At 39.7% G+C, this 18,422-nt stretch overlaps 1 protein-coding gene across 2 annotated transcripts in view; it reads right to left on the minus strand.

The window, feature by feature from the left end:
• The window catches only part of LOC126469857 (nuclear pore complex protein Nup98-Nup96-like), a 232,716-nt gene that overhangs the window by 11,267 nt on the left and 203,027 nt on the right, over nt 1–18,422 (minus strand). For both annotated transcript variants that reach the window (XM_050097163.1, XM_050097164.1), the window contains 2 exons: nt 8,259–8,356; nt 4,905–5,151 (listed from right to left, as the gene is read on the minus strand). In XM_050097163.1, the coding sequence (XP_049953120.1) occupies nt 4,905–5,151; nt 8,259–8,356 (345 nt within the window). The remainder of the gene's footprint in view (nt 1–4,904; nt 5,152–8,258; nt 8,357–18,422) is intronic.

Here is an 18,422-nt window from a genome sequence, read left to right on the forward strand (position 1 = left end):
AAGAGTGCCCCCTTTGTCAGCTAATAACACCCCGGAAGGGAATAAGTAAACCATATCCTTCATCATGACTTTGATTACCTATCGTCATGCCCTGAAATGATGGACATACTATCCAAGATCCTCCCTGCCCCTCCTAAAGCAGTGTTCCATCACTCACCCAACCTCCACAACATCCTTGTCCATCCCTCTGCCCCTATGCCACTCCCAATTCCAACCCCTAGCCACAGGGATCATATCCTTGTGGAAGACCAGAAACAAGACCTGCCCAATCCACCCACCCATCACTTCCTATTCCATTCCTGTCACAGGATTATCCTACCCCATCAGAGGCCACACCACTTGTGAAAGCAGCCACGTCATAGACCAGCTCTGCTGAAACTAGTGCACCCCTTGTACTGCGCCTGTTGGCAGTCTAGGAGTCTAGTCCCTGCATATCCCACCAGGCACTGATCTTTTACCCCCCCCCCCCAATACCTTGGTATCCCTATCTATCCCTATCCCTTACCACCCCCCCCACCCCCACCCCCACCCCCTACACTGCTACTTCCATGCTATGTAACAGTTCGATTCCAGTCCGAGATGCTACAGACATTGGTCATGTGTGCGTGAAGTGTGCTTGCTTGTGTGAATGAATGTCATGTTCCTTTACTAAAGATAGCTTTGGCTGAAAGCTACATACACTTTGCCTTGTGCCTGTCTGCAACTCAACTTGTCGTCTATACTGAGAGCAGTCATCCCTCTTTTCTTTATACTGTTGATAAGGTAAAATGTAAATGTAAAGATGTAGAGGCATATATCACTAGAGATAAGATAGATACTGCCTACAGGGAAATTAAAGAGACCTTTGGAGAAAAGAGAACCACTTGCATGAAGATCAAGAGCTCAGATGGAAACCCTGTTCTAAGCAAAGAAGGGAAAGCAGAAAGTGGAAGTTGTATATAGAGGGCCTATACAAGGGCGATGTTCTTGAGGACAATACTATGGAAATGGAAGAGGATGTAGATGAAGAAGAAATGGGAGATATGATACCGCGTGGAGAGAGTGACAGAGCACATAAAGACCTGAGTTGATACAAGGCCCCGGGAGCAAACAACATTCCATTAGAATACTGACAGCCTTGGGAGAGCCAGCCATGACAAAACTCTACCATCTGGTGAGCAAGATGTACGAGACAGGCGAAATACCCTCAGACTTCAAGAAGAATATAATAATTCCAATCCCAAAGAAAGCAGGTGTTGACAGATGTGAAAATTACCGAACTATCAGTTTAATAAGTCATGCCTACAAAATACTAACACAAATTCTTTCCAGACGAATGGAAAAACTGGTAGAAGCCGACCTCGGGGAAGATCAGTTTGGATTCCGTAGAAATGTTGGAACACGTGAGGTAATACTGATCCTACGACTTATCTTGGAAAATGGATCAAGGAAAGGCTAACCTACATTTCTAGCATTTGTAGACTTAGAGAAAGCTTTTGACAATGCTGACTGGAATACTCTCTTTCAAATTCTGAAGGTGGCAGTGGTAAAATACAGGGAGCGAAGGACTATTTACAATTTGTACAGAAACCAGATGGCAGTTATAAGAGTCGAGGGGCATGAAAGGGAAGCAGTGGTTGGGAAGGGAGTGAGACAGGGTTGTAGCCTATGCCCGATGTTATTCAATCTGTATTTGAGCAAGCAGGAAAGGAAACAAAAGAAAAATTCGGAGTAGGAATTAAAATCCACGGAGAAGAAATAAAAACTTTAAGGTTCGACGATGATATTGTAATTCGGTCAGAGACAGCAAAGGACCTGGAAGAGCAGCTGAACGGAATGGACAGTGTCTTGAAAGGAGGATATAAGATGAACATCAACAAAAGCAAAACGAGGATAATGGAATGCAGTCTAATTAAATCGGGTGATGCGGAGGTAATTAGATTTGGAAATGAGACGCTTAAAGTAGTAAATGAGTTTTGCTATTTGGGGAGCAAAATAACCGATGATGGTCGAAATAGAGAGAATATAAAATGTAGACTGGCAATGGCAACGAAAGCATTTCTGAAGAGAAATTTGTTAACATCGAGTATAGATTTAAATGTCAGGAAGTCATTTCTGAAAGTATTTGTGCGGCATGTAGCCATGTATGGAAGTGAAACATGGATGATAAATAGTTTAGACAAGAAGAGAATAGAAGCTTTCGAAATGTGGTGCTACAGAAGAATGCTGAAGATTAGATGAGTAGATCACATAACTAATGAGGAGGTATTGAACAGAATTGGGGAGAAGAGAAATTTGTGGCACAACTTGACTAGAAGAAGGGATCGCTTGGTAGGAAATATTCTGAGGCATCAGGGGATCACCAATTTAGTATTGAAGGGCAGCGTGGAGGGTAAAAATCATAGAGGGAGACAAAGAGATGAATACACTAAACAGACTCAGAAGGATGTAGGTTGCAGCAGGTACTGGGAGATGAAGAAGCTTGCACAGGATAGAGTAGCATGGAGAGGTGCATCAAAACAGTCTTCGGAAAGAAGACCACAACAACAACAACAACAACAACAAGGTAAAATGTCATTCTGTGATATTTGTATTAAAACAGGTACACAATGAGAAAATTCTGTTTTTAGATGCTGGTGCATTGAACATCCATAAAAAAACATGCCCCTTTATAGCATTTGTTAATATGTAACATGCACAAAACGTTCTATTCTGGCATATTGCAAATTGCATCAAAGGTAAATGAGAATTTCACTATGAAACATGCATCGCTCTGTTGTGCAACAGCACAATGGGTAAATGCCATGCTACAAAAAGGGCATGCTTAAAAGCAGTGCCTACAAATATTTTGGCTGAAAACTCAAAAGGTCTTTTAAATTAAAAAATTAACATTTTGTATCTTCCTTCTTAATGTCTAGATATTTGCAGCCCTCTTCTGTTAGAGCGCTCCAAATTTTAGCGTGTAATATAACTATATTAGTGCACAAGAAACAGCGAGCTGTAATCAAGTTTCAAATTCGAAGTGTTTGTCGACACATGGAGCACCCTCTCTTTCAGCATGACAATGCCAGACCACACACGATTGCTGCAATATCTGCAACAAATTGGCACCTTGTGTTCACTGTCATTGATCATCCTGCAGACATTCCTGACTTGGCTCCATTTGATTTTCATCTACTTCCAAAACGTAAAACACATCTTCGAGGACTTCACTTTGATAGTGATGAAGCGGTGCAAGCAGATATTAGTTTGTGGCTCCGTGAAGAAGTCAAACATTCTACAATCAGTATCAACAAACTGGTCTCTCACTGGGAGACCTGTGTTCATCACCAGGGTGATGATGTTGAGAAGCAAGTGTCTACACATGAAGAATGGAGATGTTGAATGTTAGTAACATTTGCCTCATTTAAAAAGTTTGAAGAGCTTTCGCATGAAAAATTCAGCAGCATTATTTTTCAGCACCCCTCGTATAAATGTCCATGGGGCGTTCACAAGTCATGCCTGGACTTTTTCTTTTATCACCTACTACTTCTTTCATCTGTTGGGCCTGGTGGTCTTGTGGTAATGCGCCTGACTGGGAAACCAGAGGTGGCAGAATTGAATCCCAGTTGAACCATGGCAGTTTTTCAATCTGCCTCTAACCTAGGCTGCACAACTGAATGATGCAAACTTTCACTAGGAACAAAGCGAGGTTCTGAGACCATGTTAAACAGCAGGTACCCTTTCTACAGTAGTATTACTGGGGTAGGCTAGAAATGAACAAGTGGCTGAAGTAGCATCCAAATGAAAACTTGCACCAGGCCTTTGAGCCACACAAAATAATTTTATCTTCCATCCCACCCAACATTTTGGGGTCAGCTTTACTTTATTCATCCAGTATCCTTCAGAACATTGTATAATTATTAATAAAAAGCAGTTTCACACGCCAAACTGTCTAGTTAACTCAGCTGACTGAAGTACTTCCCAGATACTGGATGTACCAAATTATGTTGGTTTTCACGGAAGATGTATAAGCAGCAACTTGCTCTCGAAGCTATGAAAAATGAAATGTTATGAAAGTACTTTTGCAACTATGATCTAATACACAATATCACTCCTGCTGATATTCACAGCTTAATTTCTGTTGCTGTTAAATTGCTGCAGGTGGTGCAGTACAGTGGAATACCAAACAAAGCAACAGTATGAGGTAATTGATTGTAGATTAATTAGTATGGCCAACAAGTTTTAAATGAGAATTCAAAAACATTTCAATTTTGAGAAATTTCTTCTGCTTGAGAATGGGCATTAAATTTTATAGTGCAAACTATTTCTGTGCCTACTGTGTCTTGCTGTACCGCCAAATTGTTAATATAAGAATAAGCAATTTTATACAACATTTTCTAACATTACAGATATAATGGATGAATTTTTAGTTCATTGGATTTTTGTCGTGGATTCAAATGGTATATAGTATATACCAATTTACCAATTCTCCTACCCCCCCCCCCTTCTACACTTTCGTTAAAACTCATTACGCTTGACTAGCATTTGTTTTTATTGTTTTCGAGACACTCTTTAATTGTGAAAATGGTGTATTTGATTACTCAACTATTTCTGGTATCTTTTTCAGTTAGCTTCAAATGTTAGCCACTTAGCTATCGAAGTGTTAACATCCCTTACCTTCAAAATCATCACAAACACCGTATTGAAAATTAATTTCTTTTGCAAATGCTGTGGCCTTATTCTAATGAGTTTGCCACTCTGCTAGGAGAGGGGAATATATCAGTTATCTACCTTTGAAATATTAAATAGTAGTCTGTACTTTATAAATCGTGGAAACCCCGGAACTTGCAAAACTCGGTAATAAATACGTAAGTGCTGCCTGAACTGTATTTACTGTACAAAATTAATTCAAGATTCAAATCATAAATATACAAAATGCTCACCTGTCCATCTCTGTATTGACTATGAACTCTGGAAGCAGTCTACAGAGGCTAATGGCATCCAACTGCACTTTCTGTAGTTTATAACCATCAACATATTCTGGATGCTTCAGCATGAGGTTAATTTTTGTCATCACTTCGAGGTACAACCAAATAACATATCCACCCTTCTCCCAATTAAAAAGAGTGTTTTCCTTCTTACATTCAATGGCTAGAGGTTTCAACAGCTTAAGAAGTTCTTTATACTTTTCTGAAATATGGGAAAAGAAAGGAGTTTACGTTTCCACATACACACACAAAATTTTAAGCAACAACTGTCATGTCTTTTCTTTCTTCATAAGATTTTCAAATGCAAAAAAGTTTAACATTTTCCTGGTTTGTTTTAGGACACATTCAATACTAAACCATTAACGTCCCAATTTCTGAACTTCTGGTCACCACCACCACCACCACCACCACCACCACCAATGAAAGCAATACAGCAGGGCTCGATAAAAATCGAGACAATCACAGCAGAAGTACATACTAATAACTGAATCACAATGTAAGAAATTATTACAGTAATTAAGCTTATCCATTATGGATATTTTAGAACCCGTGACTTAATTGAATATAAATAAGTTATATATATATCTGCAGCCAGTCAATTTTTTGAATAATTATGTTTTATTCCGTGAACCAGCTTTTTAACCCTTTCATGTTCATCTTCAGATGGTTTCTGGAGGTCACATCATTATTTCTAGCGTAATGCAGGGTGCTGGCTCTGTAACAAGAAGATGAAACACGTTTTAATATATCACCTTGACTTTTGTTTATCTGCCGATATGGATGTAAATTAATGTTTTTTACTTACTGCCATAGTATGGGCAGCTTTTTTCTGTTAGTGTCGATCTGTCTGCTTCCATCTTGATGGCCATCCAAATGGAAGCAGACAGATGGACACTAACAGAAGAAAGCCGCCCCTACTGCCGCAGTACGTGAACAATTAATTTACATCCATATCAGCAAATAAACAAAAGTCAAGGCAATACATTAAAACATGTTTCATCTTCTTGTTACAGAGCCAGCACCCAGCATTACACTGGAAAAAATGATGTAACCTCCACAAACAATCTGAAGAGGAAGCTGAAAAGGTTCGAAAACCAATTCATGGAATAAAACTTAATTATTCAAAAAAGTGACTGATTGCAGTTTTATGTAACTTATTTACATTGTATTACAGTAATACTTCTATGCTTAGGATGTTAAAGTCCTGCAATTTCTAGATCCATGTGAATCACACAGTAAAGCACCAGTATTACTTAGCTCTCCTTAACACCAACTAATACATCCTGTTTCTGAATATGTTGTAATGAAGAATGACAACTTTACCTCCTCTGTGAATGCATGCATCTTTTCTTCAATAACCTATCATTCTTTTACATCTTACACAATTTCATATCTAAAGATAATGTAAAATCCAAAGATAATGTGAACAGGACAATTTCAGATGTCACCACATAGTACTAATGTATCCAAAACCATGCCTAGCACATATTCCTTCACGTAGATACACTGACTACATAGCAGATCAGAGGCAGCCGATAACTTCAACAACACACTTTGCTTTCATACACTAGTTTATGAAACCACATAAAATTTCACAAATTTGAACTGCAGCTAGGGCACTCTTGAATTTAAATATTGTGGACACCACATAAAATTTCACAAATTTGAACTGCAGCTAGGGCACTCTTGAATTTAAATATTGTGGACACCAACTAACAAAACAAAACTGTGTACTCTAGTGGAGTGTGACCTTGAAAATGCAAGATGCACATTTATTTGCATTATTTTACATTTCACTTTAGTTTGAAGTTCTAAGCTCTGCTGTGTTCCACATGAACACTACATGACATAGGTAGTTATGTATGAAAAATGAATATTGCAGTCAGTGACAAGGAAGCTGATGAAAAAATTGTAACAAATTATTAATGAAGGATACAAAATGGTGACTACAAGCAGTATGCTTCTGGAATTATTAACTATTTATTTCAAAATACTGCTAAGGTAATGTACGTAGAGTACCATTGTAGACAGCAAGCACTGTTGATGGTCCTGTAACAATACTAAAACAATTTGAAAATTTTGTTTAAACAATTGATATACCTTACATCCTGAAGTTTTTTTAGAAGAGTTCCTATTTTAAAAGATAACCTTAGAAGCGATTTCATTATAAGGAATCAATCAAATGGATTAGTTAAAACATTTATGGAATTCACATTAAGTGATTTCAGGGAAGTTTATGCCTTTTTTCCAACCTATTTCTTTCCAAATGTCTTTTACAAATGATCTGTTACTAAACATTCTGATGACATATAATCTCTATTTTTAGGACATCTTGTCTCAACACCACCAGACCCTTAAACAATTGGTTATTTTCTCAGATTCCAGGATACATGTGGGACATCGCCAACTGTGGTCTTAAACAAGCCATCTTTGTTTTTGAATCACGAGGACAGTTTACCAGGAATTTGAGAATTATTTTTATAGCTCCACAAACTTATTGGAACACCCTTCCATTTGCCTTTCCAACAATTACGACTGCCATCATGTTATTCAGCTTCCTCTGGCTAACAGTTTTTTTATTCTTTTCTTCCAAATACACACACTTAGATAATAAAAATGTTCTTTGATTTCTCTAATCAGATGGTAAATGATAATTATGACACTGCACATGCATTAAGATGTAACTATGAACCTAGCAAAAAGTAATAGTGAATCATCATGCAAATTGTATGTGAAATACATGCAATCCACAAATTGAAGGGAATTCTAATCAATGCTCTTATTCTTTAAGAAAGGAAGAAACAAACTAGAAGCAATAATAGTATCAAAATACCTTATTACTATTTCACCTGACAGTCATTTATTTATTTAAATAAAAAAATAAAAATGTATTCTCTATATCCTGAACTTCCATTCCTGTTGCCGTCCCCCTAACCCCTAAAAAAAACTCTCCCTCCTGCACCTTAGCCAAATCCTCTCCTTGTTTTGACTAACATCAAACTGAATTATTCCATTAGGAACTACTGATGTGACATTTCCTCCTACAGCTTCTGCTCACTTGCTGTTTCAGATTTAACAAAATATGCATTCTATGGGCAAATGCCCAATATTCTCTCTCTCTCTCTCTCTCTCTCTCTCTCTCTCTCTCTCTCTCTCTCTCTCTCTCTCTCTCCTCCCCCCCCCCTCCCTCCCTCCCTCCCTCCCTCCCTCCCTCCCTCCCTCCCTCCCTCCCTCCCTCCCTCCCTCCCTCCCTCCCTCCCTCCCTCCCTCCCCCGACAAACACACACACAGACACACACATATTCTTACCATTCACTACATACTCTGGAGCCAAATGTTTCATCAGAATTTTGTGGGCAAAGTTGAACTGTCCTGCTTTATTTAAGAAACAGGCAGCAAAATGATACCTGTAAGACAAAATAAAAAAATATGACAATATATAAGAACAACCACAGTAATTGCTTATACAAATAGGAATTTAACTTCATGAAAGCACAACATTGGAAGTACGATTGCTCTTAGATTATTCTAAAAATGTATAAGAGACTAGATGCTGTAATTGACAGTAAATCTTAACGTAAACACTGATGGAACTAAATAATCTTTTGTAGTGGAAGAAAGAATTATCAAACAGTATTTGCGATTTACTGGAACAGTGCAACAATTGCAGATCCCATATACAAGAATACTAATACAGCCACATACATCAAACACTAAAGTTTAGGGACCATAACCATTAAATAACAATCAACAAAACAATGGAAAATCCAGGATGTAATGTAACAATATAATGGAAAATAATATAAATAATGAGTCTGGCTTCAGCAGACAGAAACTGTGTGTGTGTGTGTGTGTGTGTGTGTGTGTGTGTGTGTGTGTGTGTGGGCGGACGTGCGCGCGGGTGTGTGTGTGTGTGTGTGTGTGTGTGTGTGTGTGTGTGTGTGTGTGTGTGTGTGTGTGTGTGTGTGTGTGTGTGTGTGTGCGCGCGGGCGCGCGGGCGCGCGGGCGCGCGCGCGGGCGCGCGCGCGGGCGCGCGCGCGGGCGCGCGCGCGGGCGCGCGCGCGGGCGCGCGCGCGGGCGCGCGCGCGGGCGCGCGCGCGGGCGTGCGCGCGGGCGCGCGCGCGGGCGCGCGCGCGGGCGTGCGCGCGGGCGTGCGCGCGGGCGTGCGCGCGGGCGTGCGCGCGGGCGTGCGCGCGGGCGTGCGCGCGGGCGTGCGCGCGGGCGTGCGCGCGGGCGTGCGCGCGGGCGTGCGGGCGGGCGTGCGCGCGGGCGTGCGCGCGGGCGTGCGCGCGGGCGTGCGCGCGGGCGTGCGCGCGGGCGTGCGGGCGGGCGTGCGGGCGGGCGTGCGCGCGGGCGTGCGGGCGGGCGTGCGCGCGGGCGTGCGGGCGGGCGTGCGCGCGGGCGTGCGCGCGGGCGTGCGGGCGGGCGTGCGCGCGGGCGTGCGCGCGGGCGTGCGGGCGTGCGGGCGGGCGGGCGTGCGGGCGGGCGTGCGCGCGGGCGTGCGGGCGGGTGTGCGGGCGGGCGTGCGCGCGGGTGTGTGGGCGGGCGTGCGCGCGGGTGTGTGGGCGGGCGTGCGCGCGGGTGTGTGTGTGGGGGGGGGGGGGGCGCACGCGTGTGTGTGTGTGTGTGTGTGTGTGTGTGTGTGTGTGTGTGTGTGTGTGTGTGTGTGTGTGTGTGTGTGGGCGCGCGCGCGCGCGTGTTTTGACAAAGGCCCTGTTGGCTGAAAGCTAACGATCACAGTCTTTTTGTTGTGCCTTGGGTGACAGTAACATTTCTCAAAAGGGAATTATAATGATATCTAAGCAAATAACACTAAAAGATTCCTGAAACTTATGATAATGGGGTAAATTTTATGGCAGGTAAGTCAAGAGAGACAAAGTACTCACTGTCACGGGCTGTAAGTGACGGGTGTATCTATGTAGAAATTACTTCACAATTCATACAGTAAGATGACATCTCTTGACTGTCTTTAACTTGAAGGGACTTTCCCATGAAATATGTACAGGGATTAAAAATTTCCTGCAAATTTTTGTAACTTTCAGTGGATGTTGTGTAGTAAACCAGTCAGAAACAAGTCTCCTCAGGCAACAAATTTTCATCTCTTGTTTATCACAAATTCCACTGTGTAACAGTTTTTTCTGCATGCAAAGACTGCTTAACTGATATCACAGCAAGTGGTGGTATTAACCTGATGATGCTGGTTTTGAATCTCAATTGTTCATTACACCATTGTGCGGCTAACCAGAGTATTGATTGGAGGGTGCTACTAACCACTGGAAATTTTATATCTGCAAGTCACGTACTACTAGAAGTTCATGTCTTGTGATCATCATTACGAGCATAATATAATAAACGTCTTCAGAATGATGAAATAATCTCATGTTATCAACCAAGTATCATCATCATCATCATCATCATCATCATCATCATCATCATCATCATCATGAAGCAATATTTCAACAAATTTCCTACTCATTACCATGATATGAAGCTATGGATTCATATGAGATGTGATGTTTTCCAGCTAAGGAACTTCAGATGCCTCCGGCTGATCTACAGACAGCCAAACCTACACTAAACACATTACATATGTGTCTGAAGCCATTGTTGACAGAGCCAAGCACATCCTGGAATTGTCATGTTGGGTGAAAAAGGTTGTCACGAACTGTTTCTCCATTCCTCCTCCTCCTCCTCCTCCTCCTCCTAATCCCCCCTCCCCCCTCCTCCTCCCCCCTTCCCCCCCCCTACTCCTCCTCCTGAATCATATATAGGTAGTGCTTTATTTGCTTCAGCAGAAGTTTATATGGCAGCTTTCCAATGAGGTTTTGTGCACACTTCAAAGACAATGGTATAACAAGTAATTTAATATCTTTTGAACTAGGTGAATGGCTCCCACTCCGCATCAGATGTATCTTTAATGCAAGATTGTCAAAGCAATGTAGGCAATAAACATTACTGACAGGCACCATGTATCTGGGACTCCCTCTTGGGGAAGCACAAGAATGGTCCATCCAAAACTCCTTGACCAGATGGGACCTTTGATAATCACTGCTCCACAATCTCATGTCTTGTGATCATCATTACGAGCATAATATAATAAACGTCTTCAGAATGATGAAATAATCTCATGTTATCAACCAAGTATCATCATCATCATCATCATCATCATCATCATCATCATGAAGCAATATTTCAACAAATTTCCTACTCATTACCATGATATGAAGCTATGGATTCATATGAGATGTGATGTTTTCCAGCTAAGGAACTTCAGATGCCTCTGGCTGATCTACAGACAGCCAAACCTACACTAAACACATTACATATGTGTCTGAAGCCATTGTTGACAGAGCCAAGCACATCCTGGAATTGTCATGTTGGGTGAAAAAGGTTGTCACGAACTGTTTCTCCATTCCTCCTCCTCCTCCTAATCCCCCCTCCCCCCTCCTCCTCCCCCCTTCCCCCCCCCCTACTCCTCCTCCTGAATCATATATAGGTAGTGCTTTATTTGCTTCAGCAGAAGTTTATATGGCAGCTTTCCATTAAATGTTTTAACTCAGCAGGTAGGCTTTTGTCGTCTCCAGCAGCTCCACGTCCAGTGCTGCCTTTTACACCACAAGCAGCAAAGGAGGATCAGCATAATGGATTTTACTTTTTATACAATCTATGAGATGTATAATGGTGATTAACCGGTAGCCACATGATCACCTGGTATCACTGAGACACCTGAATATGGCGTAATGTAGCACCTAAATTGATTGAAAGTAAAATCAGACCTATAAATACAGATGAATGTGTCATCTTTACTGTAGGGACACGGTGGCAATTTAAAAACTCGGCATGTAAATGTACAAAAATGGGTGTTCACTGTTGCAGGACATTGTGATGAATCCAGATAGCTCACTGGAGCAATACATGCACAGGCAGAAGAACATACATGAACCTTTACCTAAACACCGAAGAGTTCATATCATCCACTATAGTACAATACTGTGTTCACGACCTGGTGCACTAAGGTTGAGCAAATTTTGACAAGTGAAGCCTGCCAGCCAAGCTGCAGTATTTACAGGAACCCTTTTGCAAGAACAGCTATTCTGAGATGTAAACAGAATGTGATCTCCAGTTTAAAAAGTACACAAAAAAGCCACATTTATAACAAACTCCCAAAAGTCTAGTACATTCCAGCCTCCTCATATCAGCTAGAGCTGAGGATGCTGTTTGTAGTACTCTGACTGGTTCTGGTAAAAACTACTTATGGGCTCCAGACAAATCTGCAGTGGCGGAACACTGGTTTGAACACACAAATGTGCTGTGTCGTGCCAATGAGGTTTTGTGCACACTTCAAAGACAATGGTATAACAAGTAATTTAATATCTTTTGAACTAGGTGAATGGCTCCCACTCCGCATCAGATGTATCTTTAATGCAAGATTGTCAAAGCAATGTAGGCAATAAACATTACTGACAGGCACCATGTATCTGGGACTCCCTCTTGGGGAAGCACAAGAATGGTCCATCCAAAACTCCTTGACCAGATGGGACCTTTGATAATCACTGCTCCACAATCTCATCTCCTTTTCACCTGAGGTGACTTATATAAACGCTCCTTCAAAGAGAGACTACTCAACTGATGAAATAAGACTCTATTCAGCTGATAAAATAACAACAATAATTCGTAAGTAAAATGCATCAAGAAAGCCTACATTCTCATTTCATGAGTTGTCAGTCTCTTAGGCTACAGCCAGAAAGTGCTTTCACATCTTCCTCTGGCTGTGTCCAAATCTCAACCAGATTTGCAATGTGAAGCTGATGCCACAAAAATCAGAATAATGGGCCACTTACACCAATCCATTTTCCTCCTGATTTTCAGTAAAGATTTTAACAGTGAAAGAGTGATCTAGTGCCAACGGTAACTAAATTTGTTACTTGATTGGCAAAATGGTGATGTTCAATCAAGTTTAGAGAAGAGAAAAACACTGTTGATTAAAATACTGAATTGCCTCAAATTGTTTTTCTTCATTACATATAATAACCTAGCACATTACTCATCAAATCTATTCATAGAACAAAAATTATTAATTATCACTCAAAAGTCCGTCAAACATAATATCTCTATAATGGAAGGAAACATTCCACGTGGGAAAAATTATATATAAAAACAAAGATGAGGTGACTTACCGAACAAAAGTGCTGGCAGGTCGATAGACACACAAACAAACACAAACACACACACAAAATTCAAGCTTTCGCAACAAACTGTTCCCCCTAAGGTAAGTCTTTCCGCTCCCGGGATTGGAATGACTCCTTACCCTCTCCCTTAAAACCCACTTCCTTTCGTCTTCCCCTCTCCACCCTCTTTCCTGATGAGGCAACAGTTTGTTGCAAAAGCTTGAATTTTGTGTGTGTGTTTGTGTTTGTTTGTGTGTCTATCGACCTGCCAGCACTTTTGTTCGGTAAGTCACCTCATCTTTGTTTTTATATATAAACATAATATCTCTTATGATAAAGATTTTAATGACAGTCAGAAGAGATTACTCTCTGTGTGCCACCACCCTCTCAATGTGAGGTTACAGCAACCTGTCCCTAATTTCTTACCTTCTTCAACCCATCCCTCTTTCCCACCAGAGAAAAGCTAACACGAGATTTCTTCTGTTTTTAAAATAATATATGTCAACAAAAACACTGACTTTTACCTCCTTGAGTACAGGCCAGCCATTCCATCAAATCAGTGCACACTCCACTGCAGAGTAAAAAATTATTCTGGCATCGACCTCACATAAAGCACTCATTTACTAAATTAACTGATTAAATAGTGTTCTAGAGTAATAAAATCATATTATTTAAAGAGTGCTGATTTTATTTTAATCTTATCAGGAATATGTCCTGAAACAAGCGTTTTTGTACATAGTGATAACTTCCTTCAAAATTATGTGGTTAGGGGGAAGGTTAAAGTGAAACCTCATAATTAGCTGTATTTCTGAAGAAAGATGGTGAATTAACTCAGATTCATAAAATTTATGGGATACTGCTTGGATGTGGTTTAAGGCGTGTGTGTGTGCATGTATATACAAAGCAAAGCATTTCACACAGTAAATAGCCAAAACTTAGGAAATCATATATAAAGAAGTCTCAATTGTGCTTCCACAACTACAGTATGGGCCAATTATATAAAGCAGCTTATCTTAGATTAGTACAGAAAACAAACTATTTTCAAGATGAACTCTGAAATCTAGGTTGTACAAGTTAACCTAAGAGTATATCAGCATGAACTGGTATCACCTCTGACTGGCAAAATTGTGTGTATAAAGTGAAGTTCATCTGTAATTTAAGTTTGCAATTAACAAAACAACAAACCATATTTTGTGCGAATACAAGTTGAAAAATGAAAATAACAAAAATGATGACAACACAAAAAAAAAAACGGCAAGAACATACATGAATGTTTCCAGAATTAGACTTTCACTCTGCAGCGGAGTGTGCACTGATATGAAACTTCCCGACAGATTTAAACTGTGTACCAGACCGAGACTCAAACTCACTATCTTTGCCTTTCACAGACATGTGCTCTGCCATTTGAGCCCTGAGTCATGCTTGGGTTCAAGTCTTGGCCCGGTACACAGTTTCAATCTACAAGAAAAGCTAAGCTTTCACATATAATACTGTCTTTTTTGCATGTGTTACCCTTAAAGATGTATCAGACACAAACGTACCACAAAAATTTTAAATAATGACAAATGTCTGGTCTTCTGGGCCCACATTTTTCGAACTGGCTGGTCCTCAAATCGTTACGCTTCGAATGAGAGTCAAACACACTGTGATTTAAGAAATTCATTGCATGTTCTCACACATAACATAGTTCATCTTGTGTAAAGGAAAAATTAATTTAAAGGTAATGATTTTCAAGACTACCATCTGCAATATTTTCCTGACCTGTTCAAATTTGGTTCGCTTGAGCAGTTGCCAGAGAGAGCCAGGAAACAAGTGTTAGCACAGCTACAATGTTGTAGGAAGCCTGTGCTTAGTGTTCATTCTTCTCACACACCTTTCACTGCATTTTTTTTAGAATTTCATGTGTAAACGGGCATCATGGGGCCAGCTGCAGCACTGCAGCATGTTGTTCAGAGGGGATACATGGAGTAGTTGTACTTTGGGCAATTGTTTGTTCATCCTATCCAGATAAGGAATGCAAAATAAGAAAGCAGTCGTTGGCACAATATTTATTTCAAAACTAGACTCAAACTCACAGTATCTTAATATTTTGCAGTGTGGTGGTTTTAACATAGATTTGTTTTATTTGTACGCTGAAATACTGTTACATAGCATTTCTTGTCAGGTTTACACCTACACAGCGATGTAAAAAGCTAATAAGACACAATTTTCTTGGGGAAAAAACGTCAGAAGTATACACTAGAACTAATAAAAATCAACTTTCCATGACTTTTTGGAATATATAAAAATTAACAAGGTTGTAAGTAAAGCCAAAGAACTGTATAATTGACAGTGTATATTCTACGCTAGGTGTAAATATAAAGCATTATAGGGAATTACAACAATAAAACATGATGTGCTGCCAGTCTATAATTTACTGAGGAATGGCGTTCTGTAAATTACGACATGAACAACACAAATTAAGAAATAATGTCAAGCCGATAGGAGGCACAAAACTATTGTTGAGACAAGTCTTGTGATCAAAAAACACTTACTGTGTTTGACGGAAGGCAGATACGTAAAATTTTGTTAAAGCTGGTTTTTGAGAAGTAAATTTTCTAGGAGTACCAGTATGTATTACCTCACGCTTGGCTCTTTAGTATGGCATAATGCCATTTGTGGCAGAAGATGAAAATATGCACTTGAAATTAAGTGAACAATTGAAACTAACCACTTCGTTTCAAATAAATTGATTGTCTCTGCAGGGAAGAAATAACAACAGCCAAATTTCTTTAGCAAACTGACAGAAATAACTTCATTGTTCTTCAAGATGATTAATTCTTGATTGCCAATAATGTGGAAATAAAATAAAATCAGAAATTTGTAACTAATAACAGTCTTCTGTAATTATGTGAATGTATTTTAATTCACTTGATAGCTCCCAGCCACAGAAATCCATTTTGTTTTCATTTGGTGAGAGAGCTGTAAATGGAGAGAGAACAGCAAAATCATGAAACAAACACAGATCACATGGAGGCTACTCCCCACGATAACTCTGCGATGTGCACACATGAATCTGGCACCTTGGGTGCGCCAGAAAAAATTTTCAGTGTAGCATTTGGCTGCTCGCACCAACTGCTTATACAGCTAATAGCCACACTTCAAGTAACAAGTTGCAGGAGGAGAGCTGTTCACACGCAATTTCAGCTCTGGTGTGCGCACAAGCCCACTGGCAACTGCTCAAACGAGAACCTGATTTAAACAGTTGTGATGTCACAGTCATTGAAAGCAGTTTGCTGTTATGAAGTATTACACAGTCTTCATCCTAAAGCCTTTGACACTTCCGCTGCCGGTGCACACTTGTGTGCATACTGTGTTTTGTTGCTGTAAATGGTGCATTTTCTTTGCCCATCAAGTTTTATATTGGCGTTTTTCTCTGGTTTGTATTTTATTGCTGCAGTATTATTCTGCAATAGCAGGCTAAAGTAAAATTCTTTGTTACAGTATCAGTTCTTACCAGTCAAAATTACAAAAATTTAACTGAAAACTGAAACAATGAAAAATTCCCATAATTCTTAAAAAAATTCCGGGTTTTCCCTGGATTTCCCAATTGTCCCGGGACACACATACCCTGCAACACTATCTCATGCCAATTCAGACAGACTGAGCCTTGTTCGGTTGCTCAAATATTGGTATTATATAACATGGTGAATTTGTTAACAAGGTTCACTTTCTGAACTAAGATCAAAACTTATTAGTGGAGCTATGTGAAATTCACGCACGCTATAAATGCAAAATGGTTTCACTGTGAAAAAAAAAAAAAAATAGTTATTCCAATACTACCTGGTACAGTCTGTCATATTTTCGGTCGATTTCAAAGTGCAAAAAAACGTGAAACCAGCATATTTCAGTGAAATTTATTACTTAAGTGCTAAAACATCTGAATATACAGGCACTAGACTCTTACTGTTTTTAATACATCCACAACTGTAAGTGGAGTAACCACAAAGATGAGAAAAAAAGGGCAAAAATTATGATTGCAAACATATACTTGTTGAGTAATTACATATGTGCTAGTGACATCCTGCTGAAGTGTCCAATATACATTTACGCATTACGGAGTTACCACGGAGTAGATAAAACAAGGTATGTCTCTGGGACATTTGATGTCATTGGAAAGTGAACACTACACCAAGGATGTTTTATTCATATCTGGATAGAACAGAACAAATAAAAGTGAGGCAAGAAACAAGCATCAAAGTCAACATAAATAGTAGGAAATCAGCATTTGTAGCTTACAAAACTTTACTACATAACTGAACAGTAGGTTTGTTTTTTTCTTTGTTGGGTGTGAAAGTAAAGTAGTGCAGAATTTTTGGATTTGATGATTATCAATTTTTTTTGCTTCACTTTCATTCGCTTCATTTTCTATCTGAGTATAAATACAGCATCCTTACACTGGAAACAGAAATGTTTGTTAGAAAAGCAGTCAACATACACCAGTTGCTTGACTTTTGGGATGGCTGTTCTTTTCTGTCATCTAGTGTATTCTTTACTCTTCAGTTTTCATAATTATTAAACAATTTCTAATACACTTACAGCTTCAATTTTTTGTAAATATTTTCACCAGATACACATGGTATCACGGGAACTGCACACACTTAACCTTTGTGATGTAAAGTTTTGTTAATTCATGAACATTGTAAAGTGATTGTAGTGTGTTAAAAAAAATGGGTAGGCATTACTTCAGTTTTCAGAAGTGATGTCATGTCTATCCAAAGGAGGAGGCTATTATGCTCATGACAAATTCTTGTGTGTGTAACTTTTGTATCGTGTAACTCAACTGGGAGGAGGACAATTTAGAGAAAAACATTGAAAGTGCTACGAAAAAAAGAAAGAAATTTGAAAGCATTCTATCTGATAGTTTTTTGACGCATTATCATAATTCCATCAACACCTTTCTGCCTGTTTGAGATGTACTGAGATGCCTGAGAAAGCGCAACTTCTTCTCTATGAAAAGCTTGAATACAATGAATCTCTAAGACCTGCTTTATCTCCAATTTGGTAACAAACCCTTCTTTAAGAAAAGGACTGCTTTGAAGGAATAAACATGAAACATTTTTCATGTTTAAATCCAGTTTTTACGTAATTCTTAACATGCTCAACTGAGTTTCTGATTTATTTCAATTTGACACAGGTTGTATTTTTTGTTGTGAGATGCAGTAAATGGTAATCAATTCAACTGGTTGACAGGTATCTAGATCATAGTTAGTAACTCTGCTTCTCGTTTAACAATATTGGCAGATGCATTTAAAGAATCGGATAT

This window comes from Schistocerca serialis, chromosome 3, assembly GCF_023864345.2.
Source record: "Schistocerca serialis cubense isolate TAMUIC-IGC-003099 chromosome 3, iqSchSeri2.2, whole genome shotgun sequence".
In the NCBI taxonomy this organism is placed as follows: Eukaryota; Metazoa; Arthropoda; class Insecta; order Orthoptera; family Acrididae; genus Schistocerca; species Schistocerca serialis.